Genomic DNA, 21,418 nt, shown 5'->3' with positions numbered 1-21,418 from the left:
TCCACCTGCAGGCTCGTCTGCATATTATCATCCCAACATGCCATGAAAACACAGACTCATTTTACGAGGGTTTAATCTAGGTAAATGTCATGTATGCAGGTTAATTTAAGTATTAGGATTCAATATTTTGAGGACAATGCGTTGTTGTCAATTTGTAGATTAACAGAATTGTAACCTTTGTAAATAATCAATGAGATGAGATGAGCAGACTTCACCTGGTCTGAAGCCTTTTAATCCTTCTTAAATCCTCTAAAACAGAGACACTTTCTGCCTTCTCTTGGTATAGACATGTGCAGGGCTTATATACTGAAGCCTAAGTGTTATGTCAAAGATGTTTGCAGAGGGACAATCTGGAGGATTTATCTGTTGTTCTTTGGTTAAAATATGGGCTTAACCAGAGCGGTTAAACACTCAACTCTGAAGAGTGCACTCATTGATTCATATTGTAAAAGGTTTTTTTTATGATGGTGTCATGCATACAACTATGACTGGCCTATTGTGCCCTTTATAACAATGCAAAACAGGAGAACTATATTAAAGAGCTTGTCAGTCTTTCTTTTTCTTTCCTGGCTTTTGTGACATAGTTAGAAAATGTAGACAGTTAAATACAAATAAAATAAAGTTTTTGATCATCTGCATGTATTTAAAATCTTTACCTGTTGTTTTGGTTAATTTCTTGACAAATGGTTGTGTAAAATCCCAGTAGTTTTTATTGTTAAGTATCTTTTTTTACCGGCTTCTACTTTACGAAAACCACTTGACAGCTGTCAGCGTCAATGAATATCCGTAAACACTCTGTCTATGATTGTTCTCGGGTCAGAATTATTTGAATAGCTTTGCAAAATACAGATATTTAGCTTCAAAATACACAAGCTACAACACAAACTTTGTCCTATCCTTGACTTTAACCAGTTCACTTCATTTGGCTGTCTACTCGCCGTTATATTGAATCGTTTCTCCTGATAACATGTCTACACTCATGCACTTTAACTTATGTCAATACTTACCATTTACAACTCTGTTTTTTGCACATTTACATTGAATCTTTCATATTTAAGACTAGTAATTCTTAGTTAAATCCTGGTTGCATATATTCTCATTCTTAGTTTTGATATTTTTTGTGCTTATTTACTTTGTATTTAATATTATATTGTGTTTAATTTTGCTAATATTGTGTTTTTTGCTCATATTGTGTGTTTGGATAACCTGCTGCTGTAACGCCACAATTTCCCAGTTTGGGATCAATAAAGTAATTCTATTCTATTGTTAACTAAAGCTGCTCTCACCTGTTAAAAGTGGATTTGCATCAACAGGAAGACATTAAGAGCAAAGCAAAAGGTGTCAATAAGCCATTAAGAAGTTAATAATTTAATTTAATTATTGTTTTTTTGTTGTGGTTTCGACAGGTATCAACTAGGGCTGCACAATTAATCACAATGTACACGTTATTCCATTTGAAATAAACATCTGAAATGGTCAATTCTGGTTCTGGACAGCCCTAAAAGCCACAAAAAGCCAACGTAAAGGAAATAATCTAACAGTCAGTCGCCATCACTGACTAGCTTGTTGATGTTGCAGAGACCTGTTGCTCTCTTATCAAGTCAGCTAAACTGCTGCAAGTTCACCACAGCTGAGTCAACTTTACCAATTATGAATACATCACTGACGACAGGGGGAATGTATGTTAAGCTATCTTACTTTTTAAAGTCAGCGCTGAACAGTCCAAAGGCAGCTCCGGAGTTGGAGGAGGTCGGGGTGTTCTCCTGACCCGCTTCGACGCCAGCCTCCGCTCCTCCTTGGTCGTTGTACAAGACGGCTGTCGACATGCTTTACTCCAAATAAGTGTAATAACCTTCCGAGTAATGTGCCCCTCTTATAAACTGCTCATTAAGTTAAGCCTTGTAATTGTAGCGCGGCGTATAAACTTCTCAAACCAAACTTCTCCTGAGATTTCACTCAACTTTTTTTTCTCCACGCAGTAGCGGAAGTGTGAGCTGGACAAGTTGGTGTCACATGACAGGGCTTCAGCGGCAGATGGGACATAGATCCACAACTTCTAGACAATGCTCCTGTAACCGTCCCCCTATGAACTGAGCCAACTCACTTCCTACTAACACTTCTAGATCTATGTTGAGAACGCCCCCCCCCCGATCGTTGCGTTGTCATGGTGACAGCGGTACAGTAGATTCTTCGGAGCTCTTCGCAGGGAGCAAAGATGGTGAAGAAAAGTGTTGCGTTTGTCAACCATTTTTTTTTTTTTTTTCCAAATTAACGAAAAACTTCCTTCTACACATAATAATCAATCTAGATTTTAGATTTAGTTTAATGTTTTTTGTGGTAAACATAAAATTATATACATTACATTATTAATAATAATAATAATAATTATTATTATTATTAATAATAATAATAATCAAAAATAATAATTAATTAATAATTAATAATTATTACATTTATAGAAAACAAACCAGAAAGTATGCGAAACAGCCTTATCAAGCTAAATTAAGGTCAACACAATCTTTTTTATATGCAAGTTAATATAAAAAAAAACGTCTAAGCTTGTCTTATCAGCTATATAATTATAAATATTGGCTTTATATGTAAGACAAAAAGAGGCAGCATTTGGACATAGGCTAGAACTAAAAACTAGAAATAAGGGTATGTCAGTAAAGACGAAAATCATCATTCAGAAAGATTAAGACCAGTTTTTATTCTCCATTAATAATAATAATAATAATACATTTTATTTATGAGTGCCTTTCAAGACACGCAAGGATACTGTATAACAATCAACATCAACATTAAAACACCTAGGCAGGGGCGATTTTAAGATCAGACCTTTAGGGGGGCTCAGCTCCTTAATAGGTTGTTACATAGACTTCCTTGCAAGTGTTCAGTCCTCTCTTTTCACTCAACGAGGAGATTATTTTCTTTTTTAGGTATGATATATAGAATGAGTAGAATATCTTATTGGACTGAAAATAGTATTGGTTACTACTGCACTTTATTAAAATGAGAAATAGAAAAAGATATATATATAGATAGATACTTTATTGATCCTGAGGGAAATTCAAAGCATCCAGTAGCAGGTTACAAAGACGTACATGACATGAAACATTTGTTACAAATTAAACCGCAAAACCAACGCCCCCCCCTCCCATACATATATATTAACCCGAAAAAAAGATTTAAAGAATCCCCCAAGATGAAACAAACTTAAACTGTGCAATTAAAAATACACGTATACAAGAAATGTACATAACCCGTGCAGGGATAAAAATATATGTGCAATTTAAAGCAAGAAACTAAAAACAGTTGAGGAAAAACATCTGTAATTAGACCTGAATATAAAAAAATAAAAAAGTGTTGAAAAATAATGTAAGATGTTTACAAAACACCTGTCAGATACAGGAACAGGCACAGAAGGAATTAAGGGTTGCATCAGCACACGTAAAAAGGGTGTAAAATCCCCCTGCGCCTAGGTTAATTTATTCTAAATTTGGAGACTGGTAGTCTACAATTCTACAATTCACTTAGCAGACGCTTTTATCCAAAGCGACGTACATCAGAGAGTAAGAACAACACAAGCAAGGATCTAGAAAAAAGGGAACAATGTCAGTAAGAGCAAACGATCAGCTTTGAGTCTGATTGGACACACAGGTGCTGACAGGAAGTGACCAGAGGCAAAGCACAACATTGAGGGCAGTTCTTGAGAGCTCTAATCAGTATAGAAACCATCTTATAAGTCATCGTTATCAAACAAAAACCATCGTCACTACCATCATCATCATCAATAATATGGAGACCATCATCATTAAGTTAGTAGGTATTCATGAAGCTGGGTCTTAGCTTAGGTAGACGTTTTTTTAAATACTATTTTGATGCGACCACTTGTATATCCATAATCAAAAAGAAGATGAGTCATAATCAAAATAAAAAAATATATATTATTATTATTATTATTAATAATAATTAGTTAATAATTATATAATTATTATATTATAATAATTATTATAATTAATAATTTATTATTAATATTTATTAATTTCTTATAAATTACAAGATTAGGTCTTTAAAAGGGATAAACACAATTCATGAAGTTTCATAAATAACTCGACTGGGGAAACTTTCCTTTTCGCCTCTTGGAAGTGACATGTCTTTACTTCCGCTGTCGTAACTTCGTATCCGGTTGTCTGATCCTTGATCAGCTGCTGGTGACCAATCTCCACCTCGATAGAATCTCTGGACAACACTTTGACTTCACCTCCGACGACAGTGACATCTCTGGCGAGCCGTTATTCTTTACTTTAGGTAGTTGCCTTTAAAATCACCTGTCATTGTTAGTTTTTGAGAGGTACGTTTAGCGAAAGGGAAAGGCATCCGCTTGTGGAGAATGTCAGGAATCGACAGCAACCCCTTCGCGGATCCGGAGTTCAGCAACCCATTTCAGGTAACGTTAGCTCGCTGCGTTAGCCACGTTAGCATTAGCTTTTGGCTTATTTCTCAGTTATAACTCAGAGATTTTGTTTCCTGTAGCTTTTTCTCGAAAGCTGCTTAAAGTTTAGGGTAGCTGCTGGTGAGTCATTTTAACTCACTCTTTGTGTAGAGTCTGTCACTTATTGTTGGTTCACTTATCTTACTGGTGTGACATAACATTTAAAGGTTACCTGGTAAGAATGACCTAACATGAGGTGCAATCACAGACCACATTAAAAAAGACTTGAACAACAACTTTTTGAGAGGAGTAAAATAAAAACAGATGTGTAGTTTATGTGGCCCTAAATGTAACACTCATTAACCCCCTATGATATAAAACACAAAGGTGCATTCATTTGATATTAACACTACAATCCTAGAATACTGATATTTGATTAAGCTCTATATTTAATTTAAATTGACTGGTGTACAGAAGTGTTCTTCAACCTGACCTCATTAATAAGTCAAACCCTCATTCATCTGTTAAGAGCATGAACATGTGTATTTGTTATTTGAAAACAGAGCTGTAGCAACAGAATACTTAAACATGTATTGTTTACGTGTATCAGAAAGGCGGTTGTCTGCAGCAGATGAAAAGAGAAGTACATGAATGCTGAATGTGTAATGTGATTGTTGTGGTTTTACATTTTTTCTTCCGCTGTCCTTCATCACACAGTTGGCCTCGTGATAACGGTCTTGTCATCGTGAAAGCATGCATTTATTTGATCATGTGCCGTACAGCTCCCTCACAGCAGGCCGACGCTGGTGTTTCCTTCTCTCTCTCTCTCTCTCCTCATATCAGGTGTACTCAACATGGTCACCAGAGCGGCCGCTCATTAGCATTTTCTTGAGCTGGAAGGTTATCTGACTTATTGATAAGTCAAGTGAAGTAAATGTGCAGGGTTTTGCAACTATTTTTATGGTGAATTGATATCTAAAGACTTGTGAAATGCTACAGATGATCTGCTTTGCTGGATATATGCAGGGTAGCTTAGTCTAATCTGACTGTTACAGATTGGTATCAAGTTTAAAATGTTGATTATATCTGTGGATTGTGGAACGCATACAGAGAACGTCTTCTGCAACTTCTCCACCTGAAATAAGCGAGAGACACATTTTTTCTTAAAGTCTTACTATGCGACTTTCAGATCAAAACAAATGCCCTCCTCAGACACGCCTCCGTCACCCCTCAGCTCCCCACTCCCCTCCTTGTCTTCCCCACTTCCCCTCGCCTCTCCGTCCTGTTTCACCAGCAGGGTTCAGTAAGACAGAGTGCGCTCCGGCGACTGCTAAAAAAACATCTGAAAACAAGATTGTGCAATCAATTTAAAGTAATGATAAGCATCTTAAAGAGTAGATTTGGTTGTCAGCTTGTCTTAGAAAGTCATCTTAGTATCTTAAGTCGTCACAGCTTCCCTGAGTGGACGCCGGGCGGGGATGTCTCTCTTCCTCCACGTGGTGGCAGGACTAATTGATGAAGAGGGAGGGGGTTTTTGCTTTATTAATATTCAGAATGTCGCATATTATACCTTCAACCTCAGGACAGTTTAGGGCGCCAGTGGCCTAGCAGTTAGTTTGCACGCCCCATGTACAGACTAGGATGTCGTCCTCGAAGCAGGCGGCCTTGTGTTTGGGTCCGGCCTGTTGCCATGTCGTTCCCCACTCTCTCAAGAAAATCCCCCAAAATAAATCTGAAAAGAACAGATTAAAATAGTCCTTAAAATAGACAATGACTGAAGCTGTCGGCACAGTTTGACCCTACGGACATACAATACTCGGATCATTCATGGAGCCACATTGACATACTGACATGACCAGTGAACCCTCTGATGTCCTGCCAAATGTTCTCTCATTTGTTGGCACAATGTTTTTTCTTTGGCCTGAGGAGACACTGTTCCTTTCTCTGAGCTTTTTTCCTTCAATAGTTTATGAAATCATATGGTGCCGTCATGGCGACATGTGGTGCCTAAGTCCCCTCTGGCAACCTTTTTTTTTTTCTGCTGAATGTCATCTCTCCTAGTCATGTGTGACATTCTTCCTTATGTTTTGGCCTAGTTCTCTAATAGAAATACAATTGTTGTATGTGTAGCATAAATAACATGCTGAAAAATGATGCTGAAAAATGATGTTCACACTCAGAACATGAAAGCTAACTGGTTTTCCTGTTTTGGACAAAGCAGTGAGTCACATGTTGGAGCCTCCCTGTCAGGAATGGGCACAGTCGGTTTTAGAGGGTTTGATAAAACGAGCTTGATACCTGAATGTGATTTAAAGAAATGTATACTTCCATTGCTAAACATACTTTGAGCTGCCAGATGACCTCTGTGTGAGGAAAGAAAGGAATTAAAGATTGTGAAATTCTACAGATGAGGAAATTATTACCAGAAAATCAGATATCCGTTATACAGATATTTGTGTCAGCTCAGCTCTTTCCCCCCCTCACCAGATCTCCTGTGTTCACACAGAGTGTTCAATAGACCCAGTTTAACCTCAAAGTCCTTCATTTAGTGTTTTAACGGCTTCAATTACAGAGTTTGTTTTGAAGAGAATAAAACCTCTGCTGATAATTTGGTTCCTTCCCATTAAAAATGTACAAGAGTAAAAACACTGAAGGAGTCTTAAGTAAAAAACAAGCATAGCTGAAACGAGCCACAACTCGATTAGCACTCCCACTGGACATGCTGTGTTCCCAGGCGAGTGTTAAAGAGACAACATCAAACGGCTTTATTCAGTTTCTTTTTTTTTATCACTTTTGGTTAAGAAAAGTCTTATAGTTTAAAAAAAAAATGTAATAGTAAATATGCATCTTTAGGGCTGTTACAAAATACTGTAATGTTGTTGCTGTTGCTCCCTGACTCCCTGTTTGATAGGAATCTGACTGCATAGAGAAGATGATCAAATGAATATGTGGTGTTTTGTGTAAAGGATCTCCTGCTGTGATTGATGGTTACCTCTTTATAAGGTAGGAACCTTTGTGTCTGAGCAGGTGTTCCACCCAGAAGAGGAAACAGTTTTTTTTAACCGCTCAGCAGTTGCTGCAAGAGTTGCAAGCGGGTGTTTTTTTTAGTATGGAAATATCGACATGTGGAGCCAATGAAGGTTAAATAAATTATTGGCATTTTCAACAATGTCATTTGACTTGGACATTTGAAAGGCTGTCACGATACTGAAGCATGAAAAGAGTCCAAACTGTCACCAAACATCTTAATGCTGCACTTTGCCTTTAGGGGCATTCGGTCAATCAGATAATCATAATGTACTCATTTATGATTATCTTGAAGAAATACTAGTAAGCGCAGAATAGCTGTATCTTAAATGTAAAATTATTGTTACCATGGGCGACGCATCGTATCGTAACACCTTGCAACATATTGCATCCTCCATATTGTACCCCTGTTTTGGATTTCACCTCGAGAACAGTCTGGGTTTTCTTTGCGCTTCACTCATTATCAGGAAACTCTTGAATCTTGCAGCATTATGAAATTATATTTAGTGATTTGCGTGAATGTTGATCTATAAAAATATATTGCATATTTTGTGTTAAGTGTTAGCTGTGATCCTTCCCTCAAAGACACTTCTGCCCCTGCTTGTGCAGCTCCATCAGGACCATGGCAGGTCTCAGATCTTGTTAGCATGTGTGACAGGATATGCATAACCAGGAATTTAGTTTGCACATTTTCATGCAACAGGCTGGGAACACGAGGTCCTTCTTCCATCTGAATGAGAGGTGAAAACTTGGTGAATATGTATGGGTTTTTTTTCCCCTGCACAATAAGGCGGCATTAAACTTTAAACACAACATACCCTGAAATATTCATGGCCCCGGTCTGGTGACAAGTTGCAGCCTGCTTGTGTATGCGTGTGGTGGTGGAAGAGATGCTCCCAGAAATGTAAGAGTCTGTCTTTGGAGAGGCAGTGAGAGAGAGAGAGCTACACGGAGACTGGATGAGGATAACATAAGCAGGATTGGATTTTTCATCTCCAGCTGAAGATTTGAATGAAACTGGTGTGTGACTGACAGCTGCTGATGGTAAGCTTATTATGAACAGAAACATAGAAAATGTCGCTTAACTGATGTCTGAAGGAACAGGAATTTAACATGCAAATAAAGGAGGGACGGTCGTTACCTCTGCACCTTTTTGAAGTAGCTGAATACACGCCATATGTAAACATAGCTGCACTCTTGTGTCAGCCTATAAAATATACATTTGTGTACTGCAGAGAGCCTAAAAACAAAGAAGGTGTTTTTTTCTGAAAGCTCCATCTTTCATTTCCCGTCGTGTGTGTTTACGCAGCATGTAGTGAAAACTGTCACTCACAAGCGTTTTGAGAACTATGCTGTTTGAATTCGCTTGTCTTGCAGATCGAGACTGTGCGTTAAAAAAAAGGAGCATTAAGTGCTTTGATTTTGTGCCCAGCGCCAGAACACAAGGAAAAAAACAAAATCTCCTTTTTTTATTTATTTCTGTCTTCAGCAGCCAGAAGCATTCCCACCCCCCTGCCCACTGAAACTCGTGGATGTAGCTATTTATAGACGCCTTCCTGTGAAAATGACTGGAATCATCTCATCTTTGCCAGTCATGAATTATAGGCCTGTTTTGTTCAGAATTAAAAAAAAAAGGGCTTTTCAGCCTCGATGTGGCAGAATAATGGAAGGTTTCTTTACCCTCGCTCTGACTCCTTTCCCCGTGGTACAAACTCACAGAGACATCTCAAGGCTGTGATATTCTCACAGTTTTTCTCTTGAGTTATTTCCCACATTTATTTAGCTTGTTTCTGATTTTTTCTTCTTATTGAAAGTCTTCTCATCTTTTGAATCTCTTTTTTTTTTTTTGTTTCCTCAGGATCCATCAGTGACTCAAGTAAGACAGGCGGCTCCTCCGGGGTTAGAGGAGTATAATCCCTTCACAGATGGCAAACCAGTGAGTATCAGACACTTCAACCAGCTACAAGAGGATCACACAATAAGTAGATTTGAACAACATTCAAGTAATTAAGATAGAAATTAATCAATTGAACTTATGCATCAACCATTTAAATACTTTATCATCAATTTCTTCTTTAGGAAAAAGTAACAATTCTCTGAATCTAGCCTCCTACCTGTTCGATAACAGAGAGAATAACATCACCTCTCTCCTCCAAAGATTATGTTAAATGGGGCGTTGAACAAGTTCCTGAGCACCGTGTTGTTTCCCTGTGCTCATTACGCCTACATATTATCAAAGGAATGACACACACATTTAACAAGTATGCTTCCTGAAGGCTTTGTGACTATTTTTGGAATCAGAGCATAGAAATGAAGAACCTGAAAACTCAATCAGTTTATTCTGAAGTTCTTCTTCTGGTGAATTAAACATTTTAATTACAAAGGTAATAATTGTTAAAGAAGGGAACAAGCTAACTTTTCTTTTTATTTAAACTTGGATTAAGTGCTCACATCATTTCTGAGATGATTGACTCATATTTTTATATTTCTGTTCAATGGACTTGAGCTTGTTTAGTGCTTTTCCAGTCTTCTGACGACTCAAAGAGCTTTTACACCGCAGGTCACACCTACACACTCACATGCTGATGGCAGAGGCTGCTGTGTAAAGTGACCATCAGAAGTAACTAATCCATTCATACACATTCATACGCCGCAGCTGCATTGCATTGTGCTCGGAACTCAGGGGAAAAACAACCTCCGACTCGGAAAAAAAGTGCAATGGAGCGCCCATTGAAGTCAGAATTCCAAATCGGAAACTCGGGCAAGATCGATGTAGACTGAGTCGTTAGAATTGAGCAATATAGCCGTGAACACAATAACGGGTACGCAGAAAGATCTGTTTGTCAATTTTTAACTCAGATCATAAGTCGGAAAAACCGACACAGAATTATCGACTTTCGACTTGTAATGGAATGCAGCATAAACGTCTTGCCCAAGGACACGTCGGACATGTGGCTGCAGGAGCCGGGGATCGAACCCCCGACCTTCCAGTTAAGAGACGACCGACTCTACCAACTGAGCCCGTCTAGCCTCTCTAGCGGACAGTTGGATAGTGCCACGGAAATATTTATTAAAAATCTTGTGATTGTGAAAGATCAAATGATGCTGGAAATGACAGTTTTTCTGTTTCCTGTATTTTGTGGAGAGCAAACCATATGGCCAAAACGGCACGCCACACACCAACAAGTCCTGACCCTCAGAACTGAAATCTGGCTAAATCTCTCGCGGTCAAAAACAACGTTGGAGAACACAAACATGGCAGACAACGGTTAGGAAGAACTGGTGATAGTTTTTGGACTACTTTTCAAATTCATGGAGAAAATAAGAGTCATGGAAATGGCGTGATCATGGACTGCATGTGTGAGAATGCAAGCTTGACGGGAGTAAAAAAAAATTAGATTTGCTGCGGTTGTTGTGCGTTTCTCTTCAGTCAGCTCGTGTTCCTAATCCATGTGACACCCTCAGAGTGCGAGCTCAGGCTGTCCTCTGGGTTCCCCCACACAACAGGATACTGGATCGTAAATGCTAGACATGTTTGATATTTACAAATCGATGATCTTCCAAGCAGATAAGATCACTCTTTACTTATCGACAGGAAAATATGGCAAGATCACCTCCTGAAGAAGTCGCATAACAAATCTTTAGGGTGTTTGTGAACTGACACGACAGCAGGGTTCGTCTATAAATGTATGTGTGTGTGTGTGTGTTCTCTCCAAAGGCGCCTGCGGGTATGGCACCCAAGACTGCAGGACCCACCGTCAACACACAACCCGCCATCATGAAACCCACAGAGGAGCCTCCGGCCTACTCGCAGTCTCAGGCACAGGTATGACTGACTGGAACCAGACACTTGTTTTCTTTAGCTTGATGCTATTTGTTGATGCTATATGCTGTCAATTGTGCAGCCATTATTGTGTGTTTGTTGGTGTAGCTGACAGATTAATCCTGCATCCATCGACAGCAGAGATTCAGACAGAAAGGCGGAAAAAAACGCTGCTGGCTTCATGCTGAGTCTGGAGACTGAAAGGTGGCTCAGCAGGAGGTTGTATTCTGTCTGTTTGAGGGAGACGCAGAAATCCAGACAGCCACAGGAAATAACTCCCTGTGGTGCAGCTGTTTTGTCTGCAGCCTTTGGGGAGCATGTCGTTGTGATGTCTCCCCTCCGGCTCGGGGTGCTGCACCTGTTGAAGTGTCCCAAATGCTGGAACAGAGAGTTCCATATGAGCAGGCTTCCACACACAATCCAGCGTTGACATCTGTGTGTGTGTGTGTGTGTGTGTGTGTGTGATCAGTCTCGGGGGGCCGCTGAGCTGTTGAGGAGACAGGAGGAGCTGGAAAGGAAGGCGGCAGAGCTGGACCGTCGGGAGAGAGAAATGCAGTCACTCAGCGCTTCAGGAGGTCAGCATCAAACACCAACACACAACGTCTGATCGCTGAGCCGTTTTTTTTTTGTTTTCTTCTAAGCAGTTCCACTGAGGGTTGTCCTGCTGTTGGGTCCAGATTTAGATATATTTTCCTCTGCAGAAACATTGGATAACTACATAAATTTGATGCACATAACATACCATTTTCATTTCAAACTTTGATATTAAATAAATTAAATCCACATTGCACAAGAAGAACAATACAACATAAATGTCTTTGCACATATGGAGCTGAGGGGTAGGGGGCAATTAGCTTAGCTGTTCATCATGATTCCCAACTAGCAGTGCGTAGACAGCCAAAGGATACCTCTGCACTTTGCAGGAGGTGTGTGATTGATCAACAAACTAGCATAATTAGGAACTGAAACTGTTTGTTTTTGCATGCACAAAACTACTCTGGGGTTGTATATACAGTATGAGGAGGTGTGTCTTCTCACTTGTTCATGTCTGATGATGGACGAGGGTCTGAAGCGTCACATGTGGTGATAATTCCCATTAAAATGTAATTGGATTAGCTTCTAGTTTGCAGACTTTTAGTCTTTCTCTATGCACAAAACTTCCATTTAATTTGGTTAAGTTGCATGTGTGGCAAACTGAAAATCTTCACTCCCCCACTTTAAGGGGATTTTTTTTTCCTGCTAGCCTTCGAGTGAATTTTTGCAAGAAGTCATGGTGAGAAGGCTGCAGGATATATTCTACAATAAGATACGATTTATTGTCCCTGCAGGAAAATTCCTCTTTGAATCAAATGCTGCCACTAAGCTCAGCTCAGGCTCTAGCTTTATATTTAGCGACATGATGGTTGCTTACTGAACCAAACTGTTGGCTGGAAAACAAATATGTGTACTTTCACTACATGTTGAAACTATTCTTCTGAATTCTCTCAGCTTCCCTGCAGAGCTCGTACATATGGCTGCTGTTTTGAAGCTTCTATTTTAATCCTCATTAAGCACAAACGAGTCATCTCGCCGAGCATATGGTGGGTTTATTAAAAGGTGTTAAAGAATCTAGGCAGGAAATCATCATGCTTGTGTTTTTGCACATGTAGTAGTAGTATTTCTTTTTTTGAATACGCGTTAACAGGCAGCTCAGCAGCGACGAGAATGTTTCTTCTCTTCTTTCACATCTTTGAAAACTCTGCAGTAACTTATAAAACTGTCTGTGTAATGTTTTCAGGCAGGAAAAACAACTGGCCTCCCCTCCCGGAGAACCTCCCTGTGGGCCCCTGCTTCTACCACGACATCACAGTGGACATCCCTGTAGAGTTTCAGAAGACAGTCAAGATCATGTATTACCTCTGGATGTGTGAGTAACTCTTTTTGTTTTCTTCATGGTGCAGCACAAAGGAGTGAGCGGAGTGAATTAACCCAGAAAAATGCAAAAAAAATCATCAGGTTGCAATCGCCTCAAGCAATGACGTCTTCTCAAGCAATATCCTGCAGCGATCTTGATTATTGATGTCGTTATTTTAGGATAAAGATACAAAACTTTCTCTACTTCCAGCTTCTCAGATGTCAGGATTGACTTCTGTTTTCTCTGTTATGTGATGTGATTTAACCCGGATCATGGGCCGTGACAAAAAGTCGACAGGAGTCGCCAAAGTCGGATAATTTATCACAAAATCAAGCAAATCAACCAACAATAACACTGATTATGAGGCGTGAGAAGTCTGTATCATCGGCGTTGGTGTGTGAGCATGGTGTGGTGAAGAGTTCACTAACGCAAAGGACCTTTTCTCAAACCACTCCCTGCACCTCTCTTCACACTTCCTCTCCGTTTGTGGGCTTCAGTGGAGGGTTCGACACATTGCCATCCAAAACCTCCGAGAGTGGAGTGAGAGAAGGTTGTTCCTCCCTCCAACACGCCGATGCGGACACCCACACAAACACCTTTTAAAGAAGATATAAGTAGTAGTATCATACAGATATAAAAGTAAAAAAAACATGATAATCAGGCGCTAATTAATAATTTTCTCGTCTTGGCGTAATGTCAGACAGAGGGAGCAGTGGAGGAAGCGGTTGGCAAACTAAAGACAACGGTGCAGTTGCTGGTCTGGATGAGAGAGAGTGACTGCAGGAAGCTGTTTTATATTTCTGAGGTGGAGCAATGAGCCCGATGCTCCAGATCTCATGAGAAATGTCCAATCAGCTCCGTGGCACCTCGAGGAGACATATGCACATATCTAAACATTCATGCACTCTATGCAAGGGCCGCCATCCCTGCAGGTATAAAACTATGCATTCTTTTTCTTCCTGGAAGTTAAGCATTCCCAGATAAGCTCTGCAACCCCCCTTCATACCGTACAGCAGGTCGGCTTGATGTCCAGATTTGTTGGCTGCAACAAGGATAATGATTCAGTTCTGAAAAGTGGATTTGTGCTTCCAGCTTCAGTCACACATTAGAAATTAAAATCTCCCCCCCCCCCACATTGATTGAGATGCTTTAAGATTACTGCTTGAATAGAAACACGTTTGTTTATAACTGTAAAGTACCAACATATAAGGGTTATTTGGGTGAAAGAAATGACCCCAAAAGTCACTTCCCCCTTTATTGAAACTCTGTGATACAGCCTTAAATCAGCCTGTTTTTATTGACTTGTAGTTTATATAATGAACCAATAGGAAGCTTTTACTCAGGGTGTGCAAACTTACCAGTCGGCATGGTGATATTTACTGAATCAGCCAAACTTTAAAGGACATACTGCCAAAATAACACTCAAAGAATAAGGGGAATGTAAACTACATTTCGTGCCTTTAAACTACAATTCCCCAAAACATCCTCCAAAATAGGCTTATTAAGGTTTAAATTATAAAATATAGGACTACATGCATCACATTTTCACCATACTAAAGCTATTTTTTATGATTAAACCTCAACTGGACACTTGCATATGAGCTCCAGTCCTGCTAGTGTTTAAAAGTTACATTCAGCATGTGTGATCGGGGGGGTGAACAGCTTTGAATGGCATTCAGCAGCCACATGATGAGGGCACGTGGTGCAGTCATGTGGCTGCTGAAGGGGAAGGGGTCAGATGATAGCTTAAAGGTTAGTTTGGGCACAGAACTAGATACGTATTGAGGGCACACAAAGCCCTCCATTAAAGTCTTTATTTTCCTCACAGAGCATCACTTTAATCACGTTTTATTTTCTGTGTTTTTGAGCCGCAGTTTGTCAATCTTATTCTCGACTTCCGGCACCGTGTTTTGTATGATTTTAAAACTCTTTTATTTCAGTACGTCCCATGTCAGAGCCTGATTTTAAAGCAGGGAGTTTCAAACTAAGTAGTAAAAGCAAAAGTAGAGAAGAGATCGTGAGCTCACAGCAGCACGGCTCCTAAATCCTGTGTCTGCCTTCCAGCAGCCTGATGTCATTTCTCACACAGTGATGTCAAATCTCGACAGCTGCCGTACCGTGCTTTTATCGCTGTTAGGACCCCAAGAACGAATGGTAATCATGAATCATGGACGTGCCTTTGCGTGTGTTCTGTTCTCAGTCCTGCACTGTGTTACATGTTGAAATATTAAGCGTCTGTGTTTCCTTATTTCCATCCTGAGCTGGAGCTGGCAGGACACTGGACACTGCAGCACCAGGCGGCCATGCTGCTCCACTCTCACTAAAAGGCTGCGTTCAGACTCTTTAACTGTACTTGTGTTTGCCCCTCAGTTCACACAGGGACACTGCTGGCTAACTTGATCGGATGCCTCGCCTGGTTCTGTGTGGATGCATCGCGCGGCGTGGACTTCGGCCTCGCCATCCTCTGGTTCATGCTCTTCACGCCGTGTTCCTTCGTCTGCTGGTACAGACCGCTTTACGGAGCATTCAGGTAAACAACACGCACGTATTCACAAATCAGATGTGCAAACAAAGAAATGTTGTTTTTAATCTCTCTCTCTCCCTCTCTCTCTCTCTTTCCCTCTCCCGCTCTCTCTCTCTTTCCCTCTCTCTCTCTCTCTTTCTCCCTCTCTCTTTCCCTCTCTCTCTCTCTTTCCCTCTCTCTCTCTTTCCCCCTCTCTCTCCCTCTCTCTTTCCCCCTCTCTCTCTCTTTCCCTCCCTCTCTCGCTCTCTGTCTGTCTCTCTCTCTCTCTCTCCCTCTCTCTCTCTCTTTCCCTCTCCCGCTCTCTCTCTCTTTCCCTCTCTCTCTCTCTCTTTCTCCCTCTCTCTTTCCCTCTCCCGCTTTCTCTTTCTCCCTCTTTCTCTCTCTCTCTCTCTCTCTCTTTCTCCCTCTCTCCCTCTCTCTTTCCCTCTCTCTCTCTCTTTCCCCCTCTCTCTCTCTTTCCCTCCCTCTCTCGCTCTCTGTCTGTCTCTCTCTCTCTCTCTCCCTCTCTCTCTCTCTTTCCCTCTCCCGCTCTCTCTCTCTTTCCCTCTCTCTCTCTCTCTTTCTCCCTCTCTCTTTCCCTCTCCCGCTTTCTCTTTCTCCCTCTTTCTCTCTCTCTCTCTCTCTCTCTTTCTCTCTCTCTCTCTCTCTCTTTCCCCCTCTCTCTCTCTTTCCCTCCCTCTCTCGCTCTCTGTCTGTCTCTCTCTTTCCCCCCCTCTCTCTCTCTCTTTCCCTCTCTCTCTCTCTCTTTCCCTCCCTCTCTCCAGGAGTGACAGCTCGTTCAGGTTCTTCGTTTTCTTCTTCGTGTACATCTGTCAGTTCGGCGTCTATGTTCTGCAGTGTATCGGTATATCTGGTTGGGGCGCAAGGTGAGAAAATAAATATTCCATCGCTGCTCTTTGTTACATATCTTTTGGTTTTATGTCTGCTGCTTAAACAAAACTGTACATGCTAAGACACAAATATGTGCTGCATTATGTACCAAAGCTTAAGACATAAAGGATTTATTGATGTCTTTCCTACATTTGTATCCTCAAACTGCTGGCTGATGAAGTTTCTCCTCAAACAGGAGTTTGATTTTATTTTTTGTTTGGGACTATTTTCATCTGGGGAACAAATCCTCATTTGATGCACCATTTAGTTTTTATGACCGCAGGATGGTGTAGGTGGGACTGAGTCACTATAAACTTCAAGTACATTGTCGAAAATAAAAAGACAAGCACTTTTTTTTTCTCTCTCTCTCTCTCTCTCTTCCTCAGCGGATGGATCTCAGCTCTGACCGGCCTGAATAAGAGCATCCCTGTGGGCATCATCATGATCCTCATCGCTGCTCTCTTTACCTCGCTGGCTGTCATGTCTCTCATCATGTTCAAAAAGGTAACACACACAACAGTCCTGGAAGAAGTCTATCAACTCTCTCTTAACCCGCACTTGGCATATTTTTAACCTGGGCACTTTTTTTTTACTTAACTTAGACTTATAAAAAAACGTTTTTGGAATAGCTCCAATAGATTAACAGCTACCAAGTAATCCTAAAGGGCAAATGACACAGGTCCAGTAAAACTGCTAATTTTTCACACAACTAACTCAGTATTTGTGTAACACTCCAAACGAAATCAAAAGAACTGGTCACAGCGGCTTTACACCAGTAACTCCCTTAATCTGCAACATACACCTTGTGTTTCTGTCAGTGGGTTAGGGTCCCTTGGATTCGAGAAGGGTGATTTAAAATCTGTGTTTGTTTTAAAAAAAAAAAAAGGATTCTTTTTCCTTCACTAAAAAGTCTGTCTCATTAGGAATCCTGTCTGTGTTGTCGACACTTTCAATTAAATTTGAGCCTATAAGTGAGAAAATTACATCAACTCAAGGCCTTTTGTTCCCCATAGTATTAAGTTGCAGCCATTAAAGTCATACCCCTGCTCCAGGCTTAGACAATCTACTGGACAAATTCCAAATTAGTTTTAATCTACTAATTATCCATATCCATATGTATATGCAGTAGTTTTGGTTAAATTCCCAAATTCCTCTCCAAAGCCTCTTCATCTGTGGTCATTTATATTTTTTGTCGCTGTCCTCCTTTGTCAGGTCCATGCGATGTACCGGACCACCGGAGCCAGCTTCGAGCGGGCCCAGCAGGAGTTTGCCACCGGCGTCATGTCCAACAAGACGGTCCAGACGGCTGCTGCTACCGCCGCCTCCAGGGCCGCCCAGACATCCTTCAAGGAGCAGATCTGATTGGCTTAAGAGAGCTCGTCCCATCTTTTCCCGTCCCGTCCAACTCTCTTCCTCTTCGTCTTCGTTCTTTGCCCTGTTTGAACACACGGAGAGTTTTTTCCACAGCCTTTCTGACGACAGCGAAGCGGTTTTTATGATTCATAGAGAAAAACAATCGGACAGGATTTTAGTTTTCTTTTTGGACTCCATCTGGCCGGCGAACATCATGCAACTCATCACAGACTCTGAGCCCCCGCTCACCGACGCTGCACTCCTTCTACCACTCAAACCAGCGTGCTCTGATTGACCTTCTCTGTGTGAGTTTGTTGTGTGGTTATGTGTGTGTGTGTGTGTGTGTGTGTGTGTGTGTGTGTGTGTGTGTGTGGCCAACAGCCTCTTTACATGTCGTGTCTCTACTCTAACTAAACAAAGTCTTTCTGAACTTAACCAGGGCATTTCTGATCATCAGCTGTTTGTGTAATTCGATTTAACAATCACTACTCTCTCTTTTAGTATTATCCACTCGTTATGATTCATTATTTATTGGACACATGGAAGTCTTCTTTTTTTCCTCTCTAGTTGTTTGTCAGTGCACATGCAGGCTGCAGCCTTCTGACTTCTTTTCGCTTAACTGCTGAGACGACATAACTGACCACTGCTGCCCCCCAGTGGGGTGACCGTGTATTGTTGAAGATGAATGCCGTGCATTCCAGCTCACTGCCTTGCCTTTCTACTTCTCTGCTTTCCTCTGAATATCGTTTTCAAACACGTGTAGTCCAACTGAATTGATTTGAAATGTTACCCAAAATTGTGTTTGTTAAAGTATCAAACACTTGGATTGATGTGTTCCCTTCGTTTTTTAACCAACTTCGGAAATTATAGTGTAGCAGCAAAAATCTGAATTTTACAAAAAATTGAAAAAAACATATTCTAATTTGCATTTAAAGCTGTGTTAGTAGTAAAGTAGCAGCAGTCAGTCCCAAACTTTGGTTCCAAAAATATCTCAACAAGACAGCATTGATTGTCATGAAATTTTGTGCGGGCAACAATTTGTCCCCAAGTCGATGAATCTTTAGGATGGTGATCCTCTAACTTTTTCTGTTGGGTAGATGTTGACGTTATATTCTATGAAGGATCCCCGCAGCTTTGACATTGGTTGTTGTATCATTTGGTTCACACAGTCATAAGGACGAGTAGTGACCGGTTCAATCGCTCACATTTTTTGATCCTGTGAAATCGTCAGATCTGAATTAAAATGTGTCTCTAACTTTAGTTTACAACCGCAAGCAAGCAAAGTTAAAGCCATTCAATTTGTGGACTATGTCAGCATGCAAAAACACAATACATCGACTCAAAGTGTTGTTAGCATTGAGAATCGTACAATGCTGACTTTGACTAAGCTGCTAGTATAACTGTGAAGTCTTTAAATGACAGCTGATCGCTTCATTGACGAGTCAGTTAATCGATTAATCGTGTAAGCTGTAACACTGTAGACTGTCACAAGTTTGAAGGTGATGTTTTCTGCAACATAGTGATTGTATGATAAATCAGAAGAGGTAGATTAAACTACATTTCCAAATCTGCAAACCCACTCTCCATCATGTACGCTGTGTTTGACACTTAACAGATTGTTTCATTTGGGTGAACTCTGAAAGGTGAAAGTTCGTCTACAGTAATCCCCCGTTTAAATCAAGATGCACTTTAAGTCTCGTCTTTAGATTCTGTCCGCGCGACGGAAACGGTTCAAAAAGGAAGAAATATTTATGAAATCACCGTCTTCACGCCTTCCTGCTCTCCATTGTTCATCCATAAATACACCAGCTGAGTTCTTTGGCAGAGTTTTCACTTGAAGCAGAAACCTGTTTTTTTTTTTTTTTTTTTTAAATCTGTAATCTCGTCTGAAACTCGTCAGTTAAAGACGCTGTCAACAAACGGTCAGACATCCACCACTCATGGTGCATGTTTATACTACAGGTGACCTGAAGAGGAAAAGAGTGGAACTCGTCTCCGGCTTTTCTCTGGGAGACTTACCTCATTTTTTTTTTTTTTTTTACTCAGGATGAACTCTTCACTTGCATGACAAACTCAAACATCTATGAGACTGTAAAGGAATCAAACACACACACACCGGACCCCCCCCCCCGGTTTAAAAAAAACAAAAGAGGAGGCGTAATCAATATGTCAGCCGGTACTTTCACAGTTCTAATTGCTTTGCATGCTGTGGAATGACGATCTCTGAAGTCATGCACAATCGAATCACAACACTAATAATGCATCAAATCTAAACGCGCTAACTACATCTCTGAGTGTGTCTTTTTTTCTAAATAATACTTACCTTACGTTGCTCCAGTGGGAGCTGCAATTGTGGGTTTTTTTTTTGTCTCATGTTAAAGCCAGTTAAGCCTTCTGTGTGTGTGTGTTGCATGTGTGTGTGTGTGTGTGTGTGTGTGTGTGTGTGTGTGTGTGTGTGTGTGTGTGTGTGTGTGTGTGTGTGTGTGTGTAAAAAGGAAATTAAGCCTTTGAAGTCTTAAGCCTGTGTGTGTCTGGGATCCTTCTTTTTAAATCCGTCCGATCTTCCTGCCTTATTTCGCTCCTTTTTAATTGATTGTTTCACACCTGTTTCATTTGGATCAGTGCTTGTGTACATGTGTAAGGACATGTGTGTGTGCAGAGCGACATGAGATTATTCCTTAAAAAAAGAGTCAGACTGGAGAGGCACCTGCTGTTATTCTTCATTTGTTTAAGTAATGAGAAGCGCTAGACGTGAACTGTGTGCTGTACTGTAAATGGACTGTGGCTTTAAAGCTTCAAAATCAACATGTCCCGTGGTAGAAAACACTGGGATCTAATTGAAAAATAGTCATCTCTAAATAAATTTTAATGAAATTATTCACAGAAATAAAGTAGAATTGGATGTTTGTATATTTTGTACGGTTTACAAACGGTCGGCTCTTTGCTCTAAAAATTTGGATGTGATTTTAAAAATGCACTCTTATCTGGTTTCACCTTCAGCCGCATGTCGAGTACTTTGAGTTTTGTATATTTATTGTATTAACACTGAATAAAAATCTTCTTCTGTATGTGTTTCACGGTTTCTCTTCTTGTGAAAAGATCTGCTTGTTTTTACAATGTTAAAAACTGCTCTTTGTCTTTTTACATTCATCAATAATCTTTCTGTTTAAAAAGCAAAAAGCTGAATATTTAAATTGACCGCACTACTAGAAGATAACCAGAAGAGGTCAGTAGTCAACAGCAACAAAGAAATGACATTAAATCCCCTTCACTGCCAATGAGACCAAGTGGAAGTCTAGTTGACATTGGGTTCTTCTCATGTCTCTTATTTTTCGTTTCCTCTCTCCTCTGCTTAGGAAAGGGGAGACGCAAGTGAGGGAAGCAAGTGAAGGAAACGTGGATGCAATTTAGAAGTACCCATAGTAACAATCCATCTATCCCTTGTCTGTACACAACAAACACATGCAAGGCCGCGGGGTGCTGGAGCCGATC

At 40.5% G+C, this 21,418-nt stretch overlaps 2 protein-coding genes across 3 annotated transcripts in view; one reads left to right on the top strand and one right to left on the bottom strand.

Annotated features, from left to right (window-relative positions):
- Positions 1-1,980, bottom strand: part of ap3b1a (adaptor related protein complex 3 subunit beta 1a) — a 59,425-nt gene extending 57,445 nt beyond the window's left edge. Inside the window, exon 1 of the mRNA XM_061061431.1 lies at positions 1,699-1,980. Coding sequence (XP_060917414.1) covers positions 1,699-1,826 — 128 coding nt within the window. The 5' untranslated portion in view covers positions 1,827-1,980. The remainder of the gene's footprint in view (positions 1-1,698) is intronic.
- A 2,243-nt stretch (positions 1,981-4,223) lies between these two features.
- LOC132991917 (secretory carrier-associated membrane protein 1-like) lies at positions 4,224-20,994 on the top strand. Of its 2 annotated transcripts, none has more exons than XM_061060908.1 (10): positions 4,224-4,450; positions 9,321-9,398; positions 11,181-11,289; positions 11,750-11,860; positions 13,063-13,191; positions 15,550-15,709; positions 16,468-16,569; positions 16,960-17,077; positions 17,786-20,359; positions 20,422-20,994. In XM_061060908.1, the coding sequence occupies exons 1-9, from the start codon at positions 4,394-4,396 to the stop codon at positions 17,933-17,935; spliced, it is 1,014 nt and encodes a 337-aa protein (XP_060916891.1). In that variant the 5' UTR covers positions 4,224-4,393; the 3' UTR covers positions 17,936-20,359; positions 20,422-20,994. The 2 variants fall into 2 exon arrangements, with proteins under 2 accessions (XP_060916891.1, XP_060916892.1); XM_061060909.1 differs by lacking the exon at positions 4,224-4,450 and adding an exon at positions 8,390-8,506.
- The last annotated feature ends 424 nt before the right edge of the window (positions 20,995-21,418 follow it).

This window comes from Labrus mixtus, chromosome 17, assembly GCF_963584025.1.
Source record: "Labrus mixtus chromosome 17, fLabMix1.1, whole genome shotgun sequence".
In the NCBI taxonomy this organism is placed as follows: Eukaryota; Metazoa; Chordata; class Actinopteri; order Labriformes; family Labridae; genus Labrus; species Labrus mixtus.
Note: the sequence above shows the minus strand (reverse complement) of the source record. Positions and strands in the feature narration are given on the sequence as shown.

Excerpts from the sequence above, each read along its gene's own strand:
- LOC132991917 (XM_061060908.1), top strand. The coding sequence starts at position 4,394 with ATGTCAGGAATCGACAGCAACCCCTTCGCGGATCCGGAGTTCAGCAAC. Across the intron at positions 4,451-9,320 it reads AGTTCAGCAACCCATTTCAG|GATCCATCAGTGACTCAAGT; the intron begins GTAACGTTAGCT and ends TTGTTTCCTCAG. Across the intron at positions 16,570-16,959 it reads ATATCTGGTTGGGGCGCAAG|CGGATGGATCTCAGCTCTGA; the intron begins GTGAGAAAATAA and ends TCTCTTCCTCAG.